Genomic DNA, 24069 nt, shown 5'->3' with positions numbered 1-24069 from the left:
CCGCCTCTTTGGAAGAAGAACTGAATAATTCATATTGGACTCGAAACATTATCTCTGTTTCTCTCCGCAGATGCTGCCAAAGTGGCTGTGTTTTTCCAGCACTTTCTGTTTTTATTTTAAACCTGAGATTGGTTGACAGAAATATTATCGAAACCAAGAAGAGACAAGGGGCAAAACTGGGAATGTGGAGTTTGGTCACAGATCAGCCATGATCTCATTGAATGGCAGAACAGCCTAGAGGGGCTGAATGGTCTTCTCCTGTATGTATGTTCCTCTTGTGAAGCATCAGGCCAGGGTTTATTGCCCCTGTGCTCACTATTGAAGAAGATGGGCAGGAAATTGCTGGCTCCTCGCACAGAAGCAGAAAACCCTAGCGCTAGTTTGTATAAGATCACTGTTTCAGTTTTACTGGGTCAAGCCGTGTAGTCTGACTGTAGCCGTGCAATACTGGAAGATGCACATTCAGAGTGCTAAGTTAGTTTGCTGCGTTCTGACAAAATGGAAGATCAATCTTTTTTTTTGCCTTATAACAAATTACAGAATGGTGCTTTCCTCCAGATAATAGTTTGTGTGTGTGGGTCTGTGTGTGTGGGTATGTGTTTTTACTGCTTTAGCAGCTCACGGTGTGTAAGTCTGCCTTCAGCAGCAGCAGCAGCATCAGCATCATATGTGTCCTGCTCAAAGGCAGGCCATAGTCATCTTTCCCTATCTCTGTACCTTGTGCTGGCCGTTTCATTGGCCCAGAACCTGGTAGATGGAATATAATGTGAATAAATGTGAAGTTATCCATTTTGATAGGAAAAACAGAAATGCAGAGTATTCCTTAAATGGTGGGAGATTTGTTGATGTCCAAAGGGACCTGGATGTCCTTGTCCATGAGTCACTGAAAGCTAGCATGCAGGTGCAGCAAACAATTAGGAAGGCAAGTGGTATGTTGGGGATTTGGGTACAGAGGGAATGATGTCTTGCTGCTATTGTACAGAGCCTTGCTGAGACTGCACCTGGAGTATTGTGTACATTTCTGGTCTCCTAAGGAAGGATATACTTGCCATAGAGGGAGTGCAACGGAGGTTCACCAGACTAATCCCTGGGATGGCTGGATTGTCTTATGAGTTGATACTGGGCCTGTATTCTCTAGAGTTTAGAAGAATGAGAGGTGACCGCATTGAAACTTCGAAAATTCTTACACGGTGTGACAGGGTAGATGTGGATAGGATGTTTCCCCTGGCTGGGGTGGGGGTCTAGACCCAGGGGACACAGTCTCTCAGAACAAGAGGCAGGCCATCTAGGACTGAAATGAGGAGGAATTTCTTCACTCAGAGGGTGGTGAATCTTTGAAATTCTCTACCCCAGGGGGCTGTGGAAGCTCAATCATTGAGCATGTTCAAGACAGAAATCGACAGATTTCTGGATACTAATGACATCAAGGGAAAAGGGGATAGCATGGAAAATTGGTGTTGAGGTAGATAATCAGCCATGATCTAATTGAATGGAGGAGCAGGCTCGATGGGCTAAATGGCCTTCTGCTCCTATGTTCCAAATAGCGTCCTTCAATTTTCACATCATCCAGCTTTGATGCTCTCTTTCTTTCTCGAAATCTTCCCTCTGGAACGACTCTTACAAGTCTGCTTTCTCTTCAGATTTACTGCACCCAGACTCTCTATCTGTTCCTAATTAAGTTCCGCAAATTTCTTTGTTCATTCACGCTCCCCAGCATTTCAACATTCGTTACTTTTTCTGCCCAAACAGATCATCTCCCATTCTCCTTAAATCTGCCTTAACAGATGCTAATGTGTGACTGAGTGAACGGAAATCAGCATAAGATAATTGCAAAGAGGTGTATTATTAGAAAATGACCTTTAGATGGTGATTTGGGAGAAAATTTAATCCAACCCTGCACCGCAGCTCATCACCACCTTCTCAAGGGACAATTAGGGATATGCAACAAATGCTGACCTTGCCAGTGATCGTCCACATCCCATGAAAGAATTTTAAAAAATGCTTTTAAGGGACTGTTTTAGAACCTTAATTTTGAAAAAGGAAGACCGAGGTTGTTGTTTTTGCCAGTACAATAAAATCGCCCGATTTGCTTGGTTCAAAATTAACGCAATTATTGAACTCTCTTAGACTTGTGTCAACTGTGGCTCAGTGGATAACACTCTCACCTAATCACAAAGCTCCTGGTTCAAATCCCAGTCCACAGGTTGAGCACAAAAATCGAGGCTGACTCTCCAGTGCAGTACTGATGGAGTGCCTGCACTGTCAGAGGTGCTGTCATGTGGATGAGACGTTAGACCAAGGACCCCTCAGGTGGATATAAAAGAAGAGCCACTGAGGAGTTATCACTGGGATCTAACCAACACTTATCCCCCAATCAGCACCTTTCAAACAGACCTGGTCAGGATCACATTTCTGTTTGTGGGAGCTTGCTGTGCACAAGTTGGCTGCCGGGTTTCCTACATTACAGCTGTGACTACACTTCAAAACACGCTTCAGTGGCTGGAAAGCACTTTGAGACACCCTGTGGTCTTGAAAGCTCTATATTAATCCCAGACCTCCCTCCCTAACAGCACTGTGTAGTGGGTGTTCCTATAGCACAAGGACTGCAGCGGTTCAAGAAGGCGGCTCACCACCACCTCCTTATCGGCAATTAGGCTTGGGCGATAAATGCTGGCATAGCCAGTGATGCCCACACCCTGTGAGCGAATAAATAAGAAGAAGTTTCTCTTCTGAATGTAATTTTCATTTGGCTTCCATGTCCCTGAAATTGCCGTGGGGCATTTCATTATGTTGAAAGTGCTTGATAAATGTAACTTGTTGGGAAATGTTTTAATGATTGGGGTTTAATCCTCAAAATTAGCTGGTGATCTCTTCTGCTCCATTTTTAAAAAATGAAGTATAGGATTATGTGAATCGGTCTAGCAGGCAAATATGCTCGCTCCTGTTGCTGTTATCCTGCACCGTCAGTGTCATTAGAGCGGGTGAGAGGTCAGCAGGAATGTGCAGCTGCCATGTTTAGAATGGTAATTTTGGCTGGGTCAGTGTTAGTAACGATGTGGCCAGGTTATTGGTGATGTAATCCTCAATATTTGCTCTGTCGCCAGTGCCCCATGAAGTATTGTGGCTCCTTCCAAGTGTTGACCAATCATTTAAAACAGCCATTTGAATATTAAGTACTCAACACTTTTGCAATGTGAGAATGGTAAAAGCTTTTGGCCTCAAATTTCCTTTGTGATTTCTTTATAGGCTAAACCAAAGGACATTGAACCAATAGACTACGAGAATGTCTTTTTACAGAAGAAAGCACAAATTATCAGCGATCCTTTGCGGGACATGCTGCTTTTTCCGAATGAAGATTTCCAGGTGAGCATTGACTTGTTAACTATAATTTTAGAGTAATAATGTTTCAAGTGCTTTTTCATTTTTGTTTGAATGGAACAACGTGTTCAGTTCTGTACACTGGACCTCAAGAAGGATAAATTGGCCAGACTGATACTGGTGCTAAAAGGATTAAATTAGGAGGGCACACTTTACATATACCAGCCTCATACTGTCTTGACTGTAGAAAATTAGTGGGGAATCTAATTGAGGTGTTTGAGATGATTAAAGGATTTGATTGAGTAGATAGAGAGAAAGTTGTTCCTCTGGTGTCGGGGGGTGGGGCGGTGGGGAGTCCAGAACCAGGGGGCAGAATCTTAAAATGAGAGCCAGTCTGTTCAGGGGTGATGTCAGGAAGCACTTCCTCACACAAAGGGGAGTGGAAATCTGGAACTCTCTCCCCTAAAAAGCTGTTGAGGCTGGAGGTCAGTTGAAAATTTCAAAACTGAGATTGATAGATTGTTGTTCAGTAAGGATATTAAGGGTTACAGAGCCAAGGGGAGTAAATGGAGTTGGGATGCAGGTCAGCCATGGTCTGATTGAATGATAGAACATGTTTGAAGGACTGAAGGGCCTCCAGCTGTGTCTTTGTTCAGGAACCACTTGTGACCTGATTGTAATAAAGACAACTTCTTTGCTTCTAACCAAACACTGAAGTCTATTAAACAACAATTGATATTTTAAAAAGTTGTGCGTTATATTCTTCCAATATGATTTAGGAACCATATATTCATGCGTATGTTGCACATCAGCATCCAGAGTGCCACATCAGTATTTCAGACAATACTGCAGTGCAGCCTGCAGATTGAACGAACAGTGGATCAGTCCGCAGCGCATGGTGTGATCTGAGAAATGCATTTGATGAAGCTGTAGCATTTGAGTTTAAAAATGTGATTGGGAACCACAAGACACAACGCACGGCCCACAAGCCTTCACCCTGAATTGCCTTTGATGTATGATAACCTGTATATGGTTTGTTATTATTTCCAGTGGCAAAGACCAAACAGCACAGCTGTAACATACACCAACCCTACCTGAACAGGGCCGTAGCTTTTGATTGTTTTTTTTTCTTTATTCTTTCACGGAATGTGGGCGTCGCTGGCAAGGCCAGCATCTGTTGCCCATCCCTAATTGCCCTTGAACGAGTGGCTTGCTAGGCCATTTCAGAGAGCAGTTAAGAGTCACCCACATTGCTGTGGGTCTGGAGTCGCATGTAGGCCGGACCGGGTAAGGACGGCAGATTTCCTTCCCTCAAGGACATTAGTGAACCAGATGGGTTCTTGTGACCATTACTGAGACTAGCTTTATATTCCTAATTTATTGACTGAATTCAAATTCCACCAGCAGCCACAGCATTAGCCTGGGCATCAGGATTACCAGTCCAGTGACATTACCGCTGTGCCACCATCTCCCTTAATTGTAGTATCTTTATCAATTTCATTATTTCCTTTTTATTGCTGATAAAAGAGATGTTGCAGTGTGGCGCATTTGCGTGTACTAGAAGCTGTGTATATTAATACACAAAGGGCCCGTTCTTTGCAGACGGAGAGAACGTGTACATACACTGCACCTGTTTCAGCTAAACAAAATAAGTGACAGCTATTCGCTGGCTCATTCCACAGGGCAATGCCTTGATCAGTTGGGGTCAAGCTGCCTGGTTTAAATTTCAAACATTACTCGGCAGTTAACTGTCAGTCACCGACATTGGTGCATTCTCCATGGCAATGCTACTTGCCAACCGATCAACACTCTATTCACATACAGTGTAAGTTGTTGTTTTCCCTTTATATCGGTTATTCTTGCGAAGTGTTCTGATGAGTGCAAGAGGAAAAGCTTCAACATGTCTTTTCTTTCGGCAATACTCAAGTTCTGTGCCACCAAACGACTGTTTCCTTTTTGGACGGTAAAACGTTTGTAATCAAAGGAGAATGTAGTGCTGGTTGATGTTGCCAAGTTCTCGGGACCAAATCAAACAATTAGGCTGCACTGGGAGCTCTTCCTCCTCCTGGTTTCCAGCGATGTGTCTCTTTCCTATGTGGAAATGTGGTGGAATGTTGAAACTTCCATCGAGCTGGGGGGCGTGGGTCGAAGGTTATCCATAAAGCCACAAACATTGCTCGTTGATACCAGTTTACTTTTGTTCTCTGTTTCAAATCCCTGATGGATGGGACACTTGTGGTTTGGAGGTTTATATGTCATGAGTGGATTTTCCCCTGCCCACCTGTTCTCTGCATCTGGCATTGTAGAAATTTCAAAAACAACAACAGCAATGTGTATTTATAAAGTGCCATTCATGGAACGCTCCAAGGAGCTCTCCAGGAGCACTGCAAGTCAAACTTGACACTGAGCCACATAAGGTGATTGATCTTAGCGCAGGTGACCAAAAGCTTGTTCAAAGAGGTAGGTTTTGAGGAGCATCTTAAAGGAGGAGAGGGAGGCGGAGAGGTTTGGAAAGGGAATTCCAAAGTCTGGGGCCTTGGCAGCTGAAGGTACCAATGCTGCCAATGGTGGGGTGATTTAAAATCAAGGATGCTCAAGAGGCCAGAATTAGCTGAGCGCAGAGATCTCGGAGGGTTGTAGGCCTGGAGGAGATTGCAGAGATAGAGAGGGACTTGAAAGCAAGGATGAGAATTTTAAAATCTAGGTGTTACTTAATTGGAACCCTCTGTGGGTCAGTGAGCACTGGGAGATGAGTGAACGGGACTTGGTGCGAGTGTGGACCCAGGCAGCAGAGTTTTGGATGGCCTCAAGTTCAGAGAAGGTTGAAGGTGGGAGGCCGGCCAGAAGTGTTTCAATATAAAAGGATATTTGCAAGAACCAACGAGACACGATTTAAAAATGGGTTTTACTTTCATGATTTGTTTTCTTGAAATCGTGAGGCAATTGAAGCTTGTTTATGACAAAGACTTGGAGAAGCGACAAGAAAATTTTGTTGCTGGCTTCTATCCCCATGTGTTTACATACATTTAATTTAGGCGTTCAGGAAAAAGGCACTTTGGAGGAGACTGTGCTGAACGTGCTAAGCCCCCTCGTTGCAAATGTTTTCTGGTGAAATCTCAACTCCTGTCAAATGCACCTACTTGTGTGGGTCTCAACTACAGGTTGGTTGTGAGCATTTATCGCCTCTTTAGTGAGAAGGTTATTCTGACGGAGTTAACCCGAGGACTCGTCTTCCCTCTTGCAAGAGCTCATGGCACCATGTTGAAGAAGAGCAGGCATGTTCTCCTTGGCGTTGTGGCCAATATTTATCCCTCAACCCACATCACAAAAAAAACAAGATTATCTAAACTTCATCCCCCCCCCGCTCAGTTAGTTGGGAACCTGCTGTCGTCTTTGGCTCAGTGGGTAGCACTCTCTCTCTCGCCTCAGTCAGAAGATCATGGGTTTATTGCTGAAAAACAGAGATATGTCAAAGCTTTTCATCTTGCACTCATCAGGACTCTTCACAAGAATACCAATATAAGGGAAAAACAACAATTTATACTGTTTGGGAAGAGAGTGCTGATTGGTTGGAAAGTAGACTCTGATTGGTACAGGCATTAACATGGACAACGCACCAGATGATGGTGACTGACAGTTAACTCCCAAGCATTGTTTGAAATTTAAACCAGGCAGCTTAATCCTGATTTATCAAGGCATTGCCCTGAGGAATGAGTCAGTGAATGGCTATCATTATACTTGAAGCTACATATATTGGTATTCTTGTGAAGTGTCCTGATGAGTGCAAGACAAAAGCTTTGACATTATTGTGGGTTTAAGTCCCACTCCAAGATTTGAGCACAAAAATCTCAGCTGACACTCCAGTGCAGTACTTTGGCAGTGCTGCACTGTCAGAGGAGCCGTCTTTTGGATGAGACGTTAAATCGAATCCCATTTGTCGTCTTGTGGATGTAAGTGATTCCATGGCACTATTTGAAAGGGAGCAGAGGAATTATCACTGATGTTTACCCCTCAATCAACATCACAGAAACAGATTATCTGGTCATTATCACATTGCTGTTTGTGGGAACTTGTGTGCAGCAGTGACTGCACTTAAAAACCTTTCTTTTAAGGAACATAGGACCCAACAGTAACTACAATTCAGGAGTGAGTCACTGGAGGTGGAGTGCTTTGGGGTGTCCTGAGGAAGTGAGAGCATTGATTCTTCACTTTTTAAAAAGTGGTGTCATAATTGTTAACATTATGCTCATAAGAAACATGAAAAATAGGAGCAGGAGTAGGCCATTTGGCCCCTCGAGCCTGCTGCACCATTCAGTAAGATCATGGCTGATCTGACCGTGGCCTTAACTCCACTTTCCTGCCTGCCCTATCCCTTGACTCCCTTGTCGATCAAAAACCTGTCTAACTCCACCTTGAATATATTCAGTGACCCAGACTCCAATGCTCTTTCAAGGGGGGAGAGAATTCCAAAGACTTACGACCCTCTGAGAGAAGACACACAAAATTGCACACGATTACAACAAAGGTGGCAAAAGCGGTCTCATCTCTCCCATGCAAATCCAGCAAATGAAAGGCCCTATAGAAATGCAAGTCTTGTCATATAATCCAGTGGCTCGTTACCGACAAATGTTCAGCGTAGTCTTGCTAAACTAGGAGAAGTAGTTTCCCTTTGCCAGATGAGCATTTGCTTTTGTAAGGAGACCTGAGAGGAAATTGTCCAAGTTTTATGTTTACAAGTGTCCCAGAAATGTTGAAATTTCACCTGGGAGTTGGAACAGCTTCGAGAGGTTCAAGGACAAAGTCCTGCATCCTTCCTTCACATCAAGGAGCTACAGTATCCTGCCAGGATTTCTCATTTCACTGTAGAATTGTTGGTGTTACAATAGAAACCTGTAAAGTTAAACTTCCCATCTAATTCAGAGGGAGCACATATGCCAAAAAGATAAAGCTAGTACCCGGTTTGGCTGGAGGACCGCTGTTTGTTAGAGGGCTCGAGACTGCTGAATATTCTCTTCTCTATCCTGAGCTTGTTTGTCCAATTTGCTTGGGAGAGATGTGAAGGCTTTCGCTGCCCTTGTAGTTGTGTCTAACTTGGTGAGTCTCAGTGGGTCATTAGTTTTTCTGGATCATTGAATGTACTCGAGGCTGAGTTAGACAGATTTTTGATCGACGAGGGAGTTGGGAGGTGTGGGGCACATGTGGGGCACAGAACGTGGTGTTAAGACCACAACCAGATCACCCATGATCTTATCAAATGATGGAGCAGGCTTGAAGGGCTGAATGGCCTTCTCCTCCTAAGTGCATTATAGCATTGACACATGGCTAGCATACTATTTTGATCCGATTAATCCCTTGCTAGGGATTGGGTGAGCTGCTATATATTAGAATCTGTCCATTTTGGTTTTTTGTGCTATCTTATTTATCCAAAGAAGAAAACCCTGAAAGAAATTCAACACAATTACAGAAGATAATGTTCCTAAGCGACTGCACCATCTAATAAAGGAGCTAACGAGAATGGGGGATAAAAAAGGGAGGCTCCGAATATCAAAAAGTAGGCCTTGAAAAAAATCTCAAAAAGAGCCCTCTCAAAAAAAAACAATTATTTTGACCCCTGGCCAATTGTAAATCTCACATTTGAGATTGATAGATTTGTGTTATCCGAAGATATTAAGGGATTTAGAGATATGAAGGCGAAGAAGGTTGTATGGAGTTGGGTCACAAATAAGCCATGACCTCACTAAATGCTGGAACGTGTTTGAGAGTCCAAATAGCCGCCTCCTGTTCCTATACTTCCCTGACATGAGTTCTTGATCCATCAATACTATATACACGCCAATCCTCCGCACAGTTCAGGTGTAAATAATTTAAGATCACCTACTTACATATCCTGTTGCCCAGGCCAAATGCCCATTGAGATGCTGGTGGGTGAGCTGCCTTCTCGAATGCAGCCAAGTGCCTTGCTAGGCCAGTTCAGGCGGCAGTTAAGAGTCAACCACATTGAGTCTGGAGTCACGTATAGATCAGACCAGGTGAGGATAGTTTCTTTACCTAAAGATCATTAGTGCATCCGATTATTTTTTTTAACAGCAATCCAGGTTATTTAATTTACTGTGTTTAAGTGCCCTTGTGGGAAGGGAATTCCTGTCTCCTGGTTGTTAATTCAGGCCTCTGGATACTAGCTGAGTAAGGTGATCATTCTGCTACTGTTCCCGGTCAAGAACTGAGCTAGTGTCACATGTAAAAGCACCTGAGCGCACTCTTGCCTTCACAGTTCAGTCATATGTCCTGTTAGTCACCTCTTTCTCAGTGCCGTGTTGCTTCGGGAGCCAGGAGCCATTTGCTCTTCAGCATTTTCCCCAAACGTAGGCTGCATTCACACTGTGGAGTCAGCACAAGGCGATTCTGACATCAGTTACAGTACAAAGGTGTCCGGTTGAAGCTGAGCAAAGTGTAGTGAGGCATTCTGCAGGAGGGATTCCTGCTCCCAGTTCACCCTGGAGGCAATGTGGACGGCACAGATTTAAATTGATTGAAAAATAGAAACTGCTTTACAACTTTATTGTACCTGTAAATGCAAATACACCCTTAGCAGCAACATAACTATGGCCCAGCGATAAATCTTAAGGGCAAAAACACTTAGAAGATATAACCAAGGTGTAAGAAAATGGACAAACAAGGTCAGCGGTTGAAAGAGTGAACTGCGAGTGTTCCAGATGAACAGCTTGGAAGTGATGGGGCTGACAGCTTTGAGATACTTGGCTGACATGGACTGTGATGTGGGTGTTTTAGTCACACGTGCTCTTAGTCTTCACGGCCATGTTGCTCTCCTCCTCCTGGTCTCAGGCTTGCGTTCGGGGCGGCCGCCATCACTGTGACATCACCACATGCTCCATGGGACTCGCGCCCCGTGCCCTCCTTGTTTTGTCACTCCTGCGGACAGGGGTGGCTTTTCTCTCATTTGTTGTCCCCATCATTGATTTTTCACGGGCTTTCTTGGGGGCTTTCAAGGGTGAAGTCACCTGCCGCACCCCTCCTCCAACAGTTTGTGGAAGGGAGTTCCAAACTTCTACCACCCTTTGTGTGATGGGGAGAGTCAGGCAGGGAAAGGGTGAGTGGGAGTATCTCGGGCAGTGGGAGAGGCTGCTCCAAATGGTGCTGATGGGGTCACGCTTGCTCTGCCAGCCCTGGCGCAAAACAGCGCAAATACTGCGCAGAGAGTTAGGGCCCTTGTCAATGTTTTATAGTTTTATAGCTTAAAGTTGAATATGGCGATTGAGTGTAGTTTTGCTCTTGTCATGTCCAAGAACATGCACGGATTTCGAGGGCTCGAAAATATTACTCGTGTATAAGTTGACCCCTTATTTTTTGTCTCAAAATGTGGTGTCAAAAACTTCACCCTGTACACGAGTTTATAACATTTGGAGTGATTGACCTGAATGGAGTTGGTGTATTTGGTGACCGTTTTGGCGCCTTCGGCAAAGGTGGTGTTTGGCCAGTTCCCCTGGGCAGCATGAGGCCAACGGCGCTCTGGATCTCCCTGGCCGAGATGGTGCGGCCCTTGTTGTAGTGAATGAGGGTGAGAGGCCTCGGAGGCGATGCGCTCGAAAATGTCGACAACGAAGGGATTCGTAACACTCTATGGCCTTGGACGAGATCCTGGTGGAAGGGTGCGCCTGGTACACGAGTTTATATGGTACATGGGGTTTTGAGAAAGTAAATAAGGAGATATGGTTTCCACTGTCACAAGGATTATTAATCAGAGGACACAGATTTAAGATAATTGCCAAAAGAACCAATGCAGAGATGAGAAATTGTATTTCATGCAATGAGTTGTTTTACTTAGAGAGCGGTGAGAATGTGGAACTCGTTACCACAGGGAATGGTTGAGGTGAATAGTATAGATTCATTTAAGGGGAAGCTGGATAAACACCTGAAGGGGAAAGGAATAGAAGGATATGTTGATAGGGTGAGATGAAGTAAGGTGTGGAGGAAGCCTGTGTGGAGCATAAGCACCAGCCTGGACCAGTTGGGCCTGTTTTTGTAAATACTGCATAACCCTGTCAGAAATGATGCTAAAGGCCTTATGATGACATGCAATCAAAAGGTTAAAGATTGTTTTGGTGGATGAATGGAACTACTGTCTCAGGGTGGGAAGTGCTGGGCCCAGTTTTGAGAGAGAGAATTTGGACTTGTGCGTAGGAGCATGACCTTGAGGTGTTAGGGTTTGGGAGATGGTGAAGAAGACAAGGACTGGTCAGCGGAATGTGCGAAGAGTTGAGGCAGAGACCACTGCATCTTACAATACAAGAAGAGATGAAGATTAGAAGCAGGGGAGGCTACAGAATTATGGGAGACAGCAGGGCAGAGGGATTAATTTTCAGTCACTACAAATGGGATTGTCATGATAAGCTGAATGGTCCCCTCCTGCTATAGAAACTTCTATGGAATGTCCACATATTTTGTCTGGTTTGGAATACTGTATTGTAATGCTGTTACATTACACTCAGGCTAAAAAACACCTTTGTCAATATGTGTGCTACTGTTTAAAAAAAAAACTTGCATTTATTATAGCACCTTTCACAACTTTGGGATGTCCCAAAATGCTTTACAGCCAATGAAGTTCTTTTAAAGTGTAGTCACTGTTATAATGTAGGAACTGCAGCAGTCACTTCCTGCACAGTAAGCTCCCACAAGTAGCAATGTGATCATGACCAGATAACCTGTTTTTTTGCAATGCTCATTGCGGGATAAATATTGGCCAGGACACTGGGGAGAACTCCCCTGCACCTCTTCGAAATATTGCCTGTGGGATATTTTATGCCCATATAAGAGGGCGGCTGGGGCACTGGTTTAACATCCAAAAGATGGCACCTCCGACAGTGCAACACTCCCTCAGTGTTGAACTGGGAGTGTCAGCCTGGATTTTGTGCTTTTGAATCTCGAGTGGGACTTGAACTCACAACCTTGTTTCAACTGTGAGGCTGAGAGAAGAGGCGAATTACTGCTGATGTGAATAATGGTAAAGTCAGTCCACAAGGGATTAAAGTGCTCGTTTTACAGTGTGTTTTTTATGGTCTGATAATCTTCAAGGATTGTGGATGAAAGAGTTTTGTAGGCTTTTATTTGTAATAGCCACTCCCTTAATGCCGAGACAAAGGCGCCTTGTTAAAAATACAGCTATTTTTAACTCATATTTACTGTGTCTGTCTAAATTCAAGAAATGTGTCTACAGAATTTCCCCCATTTTACAAAGGATGAAAACTCTGCTTCCATCAATTGTAACCAGACTTCTGAGTTTAAAAAAAATTTAGGGACAATCACTGACTCTTTGTGAACTGACACATCCATAAATTTACTTCAATCTTCCAAATATTTGCATTTTCTTTTTAATTGTGTGAAGTGGCACACTTTGCAAGAAAGGATGAGGAGAGGCAATTTAAACAAAATGGTGTAATTTTAAAGGGGCTGCAGGAACAGGAGATTGTGGGTGTGCGCGCGGGTGCTCTTGGGTGCGCAGGTGTATGTGTATGTGTATGTGTGCGGGTGCACACGTGTGTATGTGTGCATCGTGTGTGTGTGTGTGGGTGAGTGCATGTGTGTGCTCGGGTGTGGGTGCACGTGAGCGGACTTGTGCATGGGTGTATGTGTGTGTGTGGGCCTGTGTGTGTGTGTGGGCGTGTGTGTGTGTGTGTGTGTGTGTGTGTGTGTGTGCGGGTGTGTGTGCGGGTACATGGGTGGGTGTGGGCGCATGTCTGTGTTAGTGCATGCGTGGGTTCAGGTGTGTGGATGCGTCTGTGTGTATATGCAAATTATAAGTAGAGGCGGAGAGTACAAAAACAAGGAAATTGTACTAAAACCTTTATAAATCACTGGTTAAGCCTCAGCTGCAGGATTGTGATCAGTTTTGGGCACCACAATTTAGGAAGGATGTCAAGGCCTCAGGGTGTGGAGGAGATTTCAGATCTGAAGGAATAGAAGCAGGAGTAGGTCATTCAGCCCATCCAGCCTGCTCTACCATTCAATCAGATGGCTGAACAATAAATTCTTTACCAGAACGGTACAGGGCAGTGGTGAGGGACTTCCAGTTAATGCGGAGAGACTGGAGAAGCTGGGATTCTCTCCTCAGGAGCAGAAGGAGTTTAGGGGGAATTTTAATAAAGGTTTTGATAGAGTACATAGAAAGCGACTGCCAGAGGTCACAGATTTAAGGTCACTGGCGGAAGGACCAGAGGAGAGATATGCTCCCTCTAAGCTGTGTGGCAATCCAGTATCTGGAAGGCTCCCAAGCAGAATGTGCAGTCAGGAATCAGCCCCTGTACGTACTGTGCCAAGTGGCTGTTTCAAAAATAAATGTAAGGACCTGCACGCTTAATGCTGCACATAAAGAAAATGGAGCACATGTTGGCCATGAGGAGAAGTTATTTTTTTAATGCGGCTAATTGTTGTGATCTGGAACACGCTGTCTGAAAGGGTGGTGGAAGCAGATCCAATACTAATTTTTAAAGGGGTATTGGATAACTAGTTGAGAGGGAGAAGATTTTGAGGGCTATGGGGAAAGAGCAAGGGAGTTGGGACTGAGTGGGTAGCTTTCCTGAAGAGCTGACAGGGGCTAGAGCGGGGTGGGTTTTATCTCGCTGTGACGTGGTTTTAGATTCATGTAAGATTTCCAGTGTAACAGAACAGAGAAGATTGAGCCCGGCTCTGGGATTTGAGTGTAAAGGTCACCTCCACAGCTTGGGTTTGACACTTGATTGCTGTACAACTGGAACTGCGACAAGACCAACAGTTTGCAGCTTCAGACTGATTGAAGTTTCCTGGGACAGTGAGCTTTCGCAGATGTGAAGGTTTCATTCGTGTTTTGATGTTTCTATGTTCTTGCATGTCCCGCTTTCCCCAATGTTGATGGTAGAGGGGTGACAGTGGGATAGAGCTCTGTGCTGAAAATTAAGTCAGTTGAAGAATGAATAGTGGTTTTCAATGAACTTCGAGTGCTGATATTTTAACAGTCAGCATTAATGCTCCAGATGCAGAAAATCTTTTGTTAAAAAAGGCAACCTTTGTCCTGAAGAGTTTGTGTCGTCTCTCCTTTTGCTCCCCTCTTCTCTCTCATTTTTCTCCTCTTTTTTCTCTCTCTCTCCCTTCTTTGCTTTCTCTCTATTTCTATTTCTCTCTCCCCCAGCTGTCACGTGCTAGAGGAATCCTGGTGTATTTGTGGTGTTACCTCTAATCCAGTGCAATGAGTGAAATAACAGACAAGTGATTTGAAGCTATGGTTTGCTGGGAGTATTCTGTCTACAGGTTTCCCCCTGTCTGTTTTCAGAAGGATAACAAGTACAGATGACTTTTAAACAGATAATTGTGTATCTGAGAGCTCTCTTTTTTTTTAAAAAAAACACCTTCTTGCAAGTGGGAATGCTTTCCTGGAAATGTTATTAAAAGTTATAAGGAAAAGCAAATTGCGCTCAGTCAGTGTAAATTTGGAAAGTAAATTTGGTGGTAGTTGAAATAAGGCAAAATGTGTTTTAAATTCATTCTGTGTGGCTCGGTCATCCAGCTGGTTAACTCTCCAACAGGAGGTGACGCCTATGCCAAGTTGGCATTGATTGAGTTATCCGAGTGTTTGAAAATACAAATGCAGATCCAACATTTGGCATCCCTGACTTTGGTCCGTATCCAAGTGAAGTTTAGTTTGGATCTTGAAAGAAATACCAAGCACGAGAGTTGGCGGAACAATGGGAGCAAATTAGAATTGTCTGAATCCAGATGTTGGTACGTCTGACTGGAATTCCATTGCTCAGTTACTTATACAGCACGTTTCACTTAGTAGAACATCCTACAGCACTTTGCGAAAGCATTTATCAGACAAAATTTGACAACGAGCTACGTGAGATATCAAGAGAGGCAACTAAAAGCTTGGGCAAAGAGGGAGATTTTAAGGAGCCACTTGAAAAGAGAGAGCCAGAAAGGTAGAGGAGCTTAGGGAGGGAGTTCCAAAACTTAGGACCCAGGCAGCTGAGGACACAGAAGCCAGTGGTAGAGCAATGAATGTTGGGATGCTCGAGAGGTCAGAATTGGAGGGACGCAGGGATCGTGGAGGGCTACAGAACTGGAGGAGGTTACCGAGATAGGGAGGGGAGAGGTGTGGTTTATCCTGCCTCGATCTATTCTTTTCCTAGTCCAAGGGCTGCTGACGTTTAAAGGGACCTCAACTATTGCAGTGGTTGGAAATCAGCTAACAAAGCTTTACAGAGACAAAAAGCTGGTTTGTATCGCCCTAGAGGCCATGTGCTTTAGCTGTGAACCCTGAGGAGTGTTTGAGAAGATCCTAATTAATTTTGCACACCCTGTCCAACATTCAACAATTTGGCATTTCTGGTTAAATTAAATGGGTGCTGAAACTTTGAATGCTTTGGATGGTAACGGGTCTGGCATGTAAACAAGAGTACATAGAATCACATTCTTTTGAGATCGCAGCTGATAAAACTTTGGCATCAGTTCGATTGTTGTCTACGCCCACAGTTGGTTTCAGAATGGATCCATTCTGAGGTTGCTTCTTGTGATTTGAAGTTAAAATAATCCAGTTATATAATCCCTGTTACAATTCCAACATGTGATTTAGGTGTCGGCCATGACTCAGTAGGTAGCACTCTTGCCTCTGGGTCAAAAGATTCTGGGTTCGAGTCCCCTAGAAACTCGAGCACAAATTTTAGGCCGACACGCCACTCCTGATGTAATGCTGAAGGAGTGCGGCACTGTCAGAGGTGCTGTCTTTTGGATCAGCCATTAAACCGAGGCCCCTACTGTCCCCTCCAGTGGATGTAAGAGATCAGCTGGTGCTATGTTCAGAGCAGTCACAGAAAACGGATTAGCCGCTCAGCATCGCATCGATGTTCATGGGAACTTGCCCTGTTTCCCACAATGCAGCAGTGACTACACTTCAAAATGTATTTTATTGGCTGTAAAGCACTTTGGGACAATCTCGGGAATGGCGGGATTGTCCTACAAGGAAAGATTGAGGAGACTGAGCCTGTATTCTCCAGAGTTTAGAAGAATGAGAGGTGATCTCACTGAAGTGTGAAAAAAATCCTTCCAGTGCTCAACAGGGTAGATGCAGGAAGGATGTTCCCGCTGGTTGGGGATGGTCCAGAACCAGTGGCCACAGTCTCAGAATAAGAGGTAAGCCATTTAGGACTGAGATGAGGAGTAATTCCTTCACTCAGTGGGTGGTGAGTCTTTGGAATTCTTTACCCCAGAGGGCTGTGAAAGCTCAGTCATTGAGTATGTTCAGAACAGAGGTCGATAGACTTCTAGATATCAATGACATCAAGGGATACGGTGATAGTGCAGGAAGATGGCGTTGAGGTAGAAGATAAGCCACCATCTAATTGAATGGTGGAGCAGGTTCGAGGGGCCGAATGGCCTACTCCTGCTGCTATGTTCCTATGACATCCTGAGGCTGTGCAAGGTGCCATATAAATGCAAATCCTTCTTTCCATGGCTGCAACATCTTCAGAAGGTGGAGCAACTTTGCGTACTTGGCAAAACATTACATTTCAATTCAATTCAAATAAATCACACATGTTAGATTCACTTGTAAGCAATTCGTATGATTGTAATTTCATATATTTGACATTGGTTTTATAAGCCAGTAATGTTCTGATGCAGGAATGGATGCTGGGTGGCTGGAAAATTGAAGGAAGTTATTAGAAAAAGAAACGACTGGTCCAGGACGGAGAGACATGGAGAAGACTGTAACCCAAGCACCTACCTTCAGGCAGCACACCCATGATGATGATAACTTCTTTTTACTGCATTCACAGGATGTAGGCTTCGCTGGCTGTGCCAGCATTTAGTGCTCATCCCTAGTTGCCCTTGAGGCAGTGGTGGTGAGCTGCCTTCTTGAACCGCTGCAGTCCGTGTGGTGTAGGTACACCCACAGGGCTGTTAGGGAGGGAGCTCCAGGATTTTGACCCAGCGACAGTGAAGGAACGGCCGATATATTTCCAAGTCAGGATGGTGAGTGACTTGGAGGGGAACTCCCAGGTGGTGTTGTTCCCAACCATCTGCTGCCCTTGTCCTTCCAGACGGTAGTGGTCGTGGATTTGGAAGGTGCTGTGGAAGGAGCCTTGGTGAATTCCTGCAGCGCATCTTGTAGATGGTACACACTGCTGCTACTGTGCATCAGTGGTGGAGGGAGTGAATGTTTGTGGATGGGGTGCTAATCAAGCGGACTGCTCTGCCCTGGACGGTGTAAAACTTCTTGAGTGTTGTGGGAGCTGCACTCATCCAGGCAAGTGGGGAATATTCCATCACACTCCTGGCTTGTGCCTTGTAGATGGTGGACAGACTTTGGAGAGTCAGGAGGTGAGTTACTTGTCTCACGTTTCCTAGCCTCTGGCCTACTCTTGTAGCCACAGTATTTATATGGCTAGTCCAGTTCAGTTTCTGGTCAATGGTAACCCCCAGGATGTTGATAGTGGGGGATTCAGTGATGATAATGCCATTGAACAACAAGGGGCAATCGCTGGATTCTCTCTTGTTGGAGATGGTCATTGCCTGACACTTGTGTGGCATGAATGTTACTTGCCACTTGTCAGCCCAAGCCTGGATATTGTCCAGGCCTTGCTGTATTTGGACATGGATTGCTTCAGTATCTGAGGAGTCGCGAATGGTGCTGAACATTGTACAATCATCAGCGAACATCCCCACTTCTGACCTTATGATGAAGGAAGGTCATTGATGAAGCAGCTGAAGACGGTTGGGCCGAGGACACTACCCTGAGGAACTCCTGCAGTGACGTCCTGGAGCTGAGATGACTGACCTCCAACAACCACAACCATCTTCCTTTGTGCTAGGTATGACTCCAACCAGTGGAGCGTTTTCCCCCTGATTCCCATTGACTCCAGTTTTGCTAGGTCTCCTTGATGCCACACTTGGTCAAGTGCTGCCTTGATGTCAAGGGCAGTCACTCACCTCACCTTGGGAGTTCCGCTCTTTTGTCCATGTTTGAACCAAGCTGTAATGAGGTCAGGAGCTGAGTGGCTCTGGTGGAACCCAAATTGCGCGTCAGTGAGCAGGTCATTGCTAAGCAAATGGCAATTGATAACACTGCTGATGACCCCTTCCATTACTTTACTGATGATCGAGAGTAGACTGATGGGGCGGTAATTGGCTGGGTTGGATTTGTCCTGCTTTTTGTGTACAGGACACACCTGAGCAATTTTCTACATAGCCAGGTAGATGCCAGTGTTGTAGCTGTACTGGAACAGCTTGGCTAGGGGCATGGCAAGTTCTGGAGCACAAATCTTCAGTACTATTGCTGGAATATTGTCAGGGCCCATAGCCTTTGCTGTATCCAGTGCCTTCAGCTGTTTCTTGATATCATGTGGAGTGAATCGAATTGGCTGAAGACTGGCGTCTGTGATGCTGGGAACCTTCGGAGGAGGCCGAGATGGATCATCCACTCAGCACTTCTGGCTGAAGATTGTTGCGAATGCTTTAGCCTTATCTTTTACACTGCTGTGCTGGGCTCTTCCATCATTGAGGATGGGGATATTTGTGGAGCCTCCTCCTCCAGTGAATTGTTTAATTGACCACCACCATTCACAACTGGATGTGGCAGGACTTTAGAGCTTAGATCTGATCCCCTGGTTGTGGGATCGTTTAGCTCTGTCTATCACTTGCTGCTTATGCTGTTTAACACACAAGTAATCCTGTGTTATAGCTTCACCAGGTTGATACCTCATTTTTAGGTATGCCTGGTGCTGCTCCTGGCATGCCCTCCTGCATTCTTCATTGAACCAGGGTTGATGGTAATGGTAGAGTGGGGGATATGCCGGGCCATGAGGTTACAGATTGTGTTCGGGTACAATTCTGCTGCTGCTGATGGCCCACAGCGCCTCATGGATGCCAGGTCATGAGTTGTTAGATCTGTTTGAAATCTATCCCATTTAGCATGGTGATAGTGCCACACAACACTATGGAGGGTATCCTCAATGTGAAGGTGGGACTTCATCTCCACAATGACCCTGCGATGGTCCTACCGATACTGTCATGGACAGATGCATCTGTGACAGGCAGGTTGGTGAAAATGAGGTCAAGTCTGTTTTTCCCTCTTGTTGGTTCCCTCACCACCACCAATAGTCAGCCAGCTCAGTTAGTAGTAGTGCTACTGAGCCACTCTTGGTGATAGACATTGAAGTCCCCCACCCAGAGTACCTTCTGCACCCTTGCCACCTCCCAATGATGTTTAACATGGAGGAGTACTGATTCATCAGCTGAGGGAGAGTGATAGGTGTTAATCAGCAGGAGGTTTCCTTGCCCATGTTTGACCTGATGCCATGAGACTTCATGGGGCCTGGAGTCGATGTTGAGGACTCTCAGGGCAACTCCCTCCTGACTGTATACCGCTGTATCGCCACCTCTGCTGGGTCTGTCCTGCCGGTGGGACAGGACATACACAGGGATGGTGATGGTGGAGTCTGGGACATTATCTGTTCCATGAGGATGATTATGTCAGGCTGTTGCTTGACTAGTCTGTGAGACAGCTCTCCCAATTTTGGCACTAGCCCCCAGACGTTAGTAAAGAGGATTTTGCAGGGTCGACAGGGCTGAGATTGCCATTGTCGTTTCCAGTGTCTTGGTCAATGCCGGGTGGTCTGTCCGGTTTCATTCCTTTTTTGTGACAACTGAGTGGCTTGCTAGGCCATTTCAGAGTCCAAGTTGCTGTGGGTTGGGAGTCACATGTAGGCCAGACCAATCGACATGGTCATCATTAGACTTTTAATTCCAGATTTTTACTGAATCCTGCCGTGGCGGGATTCGAACCTGGGTCCCCAGAGCATTACCCTGGTTACTAGTACAGCGACAGTACCACTACACCATCGCCTCCCCACTGTTGTGATATGAAACAGCAACTTTGCAGTGTTGCATCCAGTTCTACAAGCATTAATTTTATCCCTGCTTGTACAACTCAGGAACCTCTCAAGTGATATTCCTTGCTCAATTCAAATGCATAGACAACTTTGAATAGTTCTTTCATCACTTATTGCTACCACTTTTGTTGCCATTACTGCAGCTTTTTAGTTAAACTTTTGCATTCTGCAGTTTGGTGGACAGTGGGGAATGTTATTCTAGAATCACATATATTACAGATGTTTGTAAAGTGCCACTGACACACAATGTGCTGCCTTATACATGGGCTCCCAACTCTGGTTGGACCGGTTCCTGGACGTTTGGTCACATGACTTCCTGCTTTCAAACGCCCCACGATCCCACTTACCATTGGTTAAGTGACATGTCCATCCTCATGGTGCCTCGCCTCCCCACACCAATCAGAAAGTGAACACTTTCATTTTTGAATCTTGCTGAAAAAAGAGACGTGTTGCCGAAGATTTTCATTTTGCACTCATCATGATAAATGCAAGAATGTCAAATTTCAAACAAGCACTAACAATGGTTGGTTGGCAAGTCCACTCTGATGGGCTGAGGCCTTACCTTGGAGAAGCAATGGATAATTATGGGCTCCCCAAGCTCCTAAGTAATTCAAAAAGGCAACATCTTTTTTAGTGAATCTTCACATTTTACAGGGTCTTCTGCTCAGTTGGCTGGGGTGGCTTTATTTAAAACACAAAATGAATTTCTCTTTCCTCGTCTTACATAGGTTTTCTTTCTTGTTTTTCCTTTGGACCTCTCCTGAAGTGGATTATAGCCATGTCATTCTGTTAAGAAAGAAAAACACTACTGTTACTACAAATGAAAGAGAGAACTTGCATTTATATAGCACCTTCCCCGACCTCAAGATGTGCCAAAGTGCTTTACAGCTAGTGAAGCAGTTTTGGCGTGTAGTCACTGTTGTAATATAGGAAATTTAGCAGCTAATTTGTGCACAGAAAGCTTCCACAAACAAATGACGAACATATGAAATAGGAGCAGAGTAGACCATTCAGTACGAGATCCTGGCTGATCTGTCTGTGTTTCACTTTCCACATTCCCACCTTCCCCCCAATAACCTTAGATTCTTGTTAAGAAAGGGAATCAATCTACGTCTGCCTTAAAAATAGTGTAGCCACTGTTATAATGTAGGAAACTCAGTAGCTAATTTGTGCACAGCAAGCTCCCACAAACAGCAATGTGATAAATGACCCGATGGTCTGTTTTTTGTGATGTTGGCTGAGGGATAAATATTGTCCCCTGCTCTTCTTTGAATCTACCGTGGATCTATATTTTTTTCCGTTCTAGTCGGTAGTTGGACCCAGAAGTACAATTTCAGAATTTTCTGAAGCTTTTACTCATTTAACAGGAAGCATAGGAAGAAATGAGATCATGTTCTTTCTGGCTGCTGTATATTTTTACAATCACAGTTTGCAGACACACACTTCAAGAAGCTGTGGTACTGTACACAAATCCACATAAAGTGAATCCTACATAAACGAACAATCCCAAGAAGTGGGCGTCTGTAATGAAAAGACCCAAATAAATTGCATGGTAAACCACAGTCTGAAACCACGGACTGAAGCCACGGACTCGCTCGCAAATTGCAAACTACAGATCAGCCTTCACTTCACCCAGTACCTTTCACAATTTCAAACAAGGGACAGCTTGTTACAGTGCTGCTCTGTGCGCAGCGTTCACTGAGTCGGGATCACTGATGCAACCCCCTTGTAGCTCACTTCCTTTCTTCCCTCAGGTTTCCATGAGTTCATCATAGACCAGTCACTGTGCGTCTCCCTGTTAAACACCTGCAAGTCCCCCTCCAGGTCACACGCCATTCTGAGTTGGAACTATGTCGGCCGTCCCTTCACTGTGGCTGGGTCAAAATTCTGGAACTCCGTCCCTGACAGCGCTGTGGGTGCACCCATGCCACATGGACTTCAGAGCCTTCTCAAGGGCAATTAGGGATGGGCAATAAATGCTGGCACTGCCAGGGATGCCATGAAAGAATGCAGAGTGGCAGAGAAATCGCTGCATCTCTGTGATTGAAAGATGATGTGCAATTCTATCCTGGATTTAAAACGCTTTCTCTGCCACTATGGAAGGTGGATAAAGAACTCGACATGCTACTGGGAAATTTTTCAGTAGATACAACGATCATTTTTGAAAATAAGGTCTCCTGTTTACAAATAAAAAAGACAGCCCCCAATATGTCCGTAACGTGCGGGTTCCATTGTTCCCCAGCCGATCTGAACTTGAGTGACAGTAACCTGCCTGCGGTTTAGCTGGTTAGGATTTCAGTAACCTGCCTGCGGTTTAGCTGGTTAGCATTTCAGTAACCTGTCTGACTGCTGCTTGGAACATTCGGGTGCTTGCACTGCACAGGAATTTGCTGCTAATTACAATTCACCCGTTTCCACAGTGAACATCTGTAACTGAAGTGTGCTTATCTGAACACAGCCGCAGCAGCGGTCTGTATCAGCCTGCTGCGCTGTACTGAGCTGAGCACAATGTGGAAACTATTTTGCTAACGTGCTGCTTCAATCATTTTTTTTTTAAAAAGTCAGGAATGAGCAAACGATTACTCGGCCCATTTAAATAGATTAATTTTCACCTGACTATTTATAAGCCCAGCTAAACTGATTATTTCTTTAAGGTATATAATCGTTAATTGACTAAAGAAATTTTCCTGATGCCTGTTTTAAATGGTTTTCAAAAACTTCCTTTTGTGCCTCCTGGTCCTGTTTTGTTGGAAGGATCCAGCTTGATTTTAACTCCCTTTCATTAAATATTAAAGGAAGCAAGTCTTGCATTTCCCAAGCTCTGGAATTCCCTCCCTCAACCTCTCCGCCTCTCTACCTCACTTTCATTCTCAAAGACACTCCTTAAAGCCGACCTCTTTGACCAAGCTTTGGCCCTCTGACCTAATACCCCCTTGCGTGGCTGGGGGTTACACTTTATTTTATAATGCTCCTGTGAGAATGGCCTCGGAACGTGCCATTACATCAGTAGTTGTTGAAAGTTGGAGTTATCTTGAGTTATTTTTTGATTTAAAGTTGGCTGTTGTGAAGTGTAAAAGTTGTGTCTGTCAGTGGAGAGCAGTTATTAACAATAATGGAAGGATAATGTTGCAACCTGAACCTTCACCCAAATAGCCTGATTATTTTGCCGTTGGGGCGCTAATGTGTGCCTTCCTCTGGTGAATCCACCTGGGACTATCCCTCTAAGGCCATGTGGCTTGGTATGAAAAGTGTTGATGGCGTTTTAGACGTTGCTGATGGAACTTTTTTATTAATCGGTAACCCAAGTGTCCATTGGATGTTTTGTTAAATCCAGCACCTGTTTGTATCCATCATAATGAAAGTCTAGTGTGCATCTGGACTGCTGCAACCCTCAAAGTATCATATCTCCGAGAGTGATACCACAACAGCTGGTGTCTGTTGGGGAGAATAATCTGAAACACTGTCTTTTGAGTTAACTAAGCTTGAATGATTTACATTTTGTCAGTGAGATATTTGAGCTCATGAAAAACAACTTGACTCATTTTTTAAAAAAAATTAAGATTCCAATGAGCAATTGCCACAGAACCACCCAGGGAAATTATTTAAATGTGTTTAAAACCTAGCGCCCTGGAACCAGCCACCTTCATTCTGCATGCAGCTACTGCAGAGCAGGCCACTAAGATTTGCTCCAACATTGCTGAGAGGGAAAACATGTCCCTCCACGTCTTCCTCATAGGCGGAAGACAGACAGACCATACTCAACCAGCCCACGCTTGCAGTACCTAAAGCGAAACTGCTGTTAGATATGATTCTGCAA

The 24069-nt window shown here is 44.7% G+C and overlaps 1 protein-coding gene across 2 annotated transcripts in view; it reads left to right on the top strand.

Annotated features, from left to right (window-relative positions):
- The window catches only part of LOC144683047 (dedicator of cytokinesis protein 9-like), a 304955-nt gene that overhangs the window by 99223 nt on the left and 181663 nt on the right, over window positions 1-24069 (top strand). For both annotated transcript variants that reach the window (XM_078546055.1, XM_078546054.1), the window contains exon 2: window positions 3247-3363. In XM_078546055.1, coding sequence (XP_078402181.1) covers window positions 3247-3363 — 117 coding nt within the window. The remainder of the gene's footprint in view (window positions 1-3246; window positions 3364-24069) is intronic.

The sequence above is a fragment of the Cetorhinus maximus genome, chromosome 7 (assembly GCF_964194155.1).
Source record: "Cetorhinus maximus chromosome 7, sCetMax3.hap1.1, whole genome shotgun sequence".
NCBI classification, from domain to species: Eukaryota; Metazoa; Chordata; class Chondrichthyes; order Lamniformes; family Cetorhinidae; genus Cetorhinus; species Cetorhinus maximus.
The sequence above is the reverse complement of the archived record's forward strand: the minus strand, read 5'-3'. Positions and strand labels throughout refer to the sequence as shown.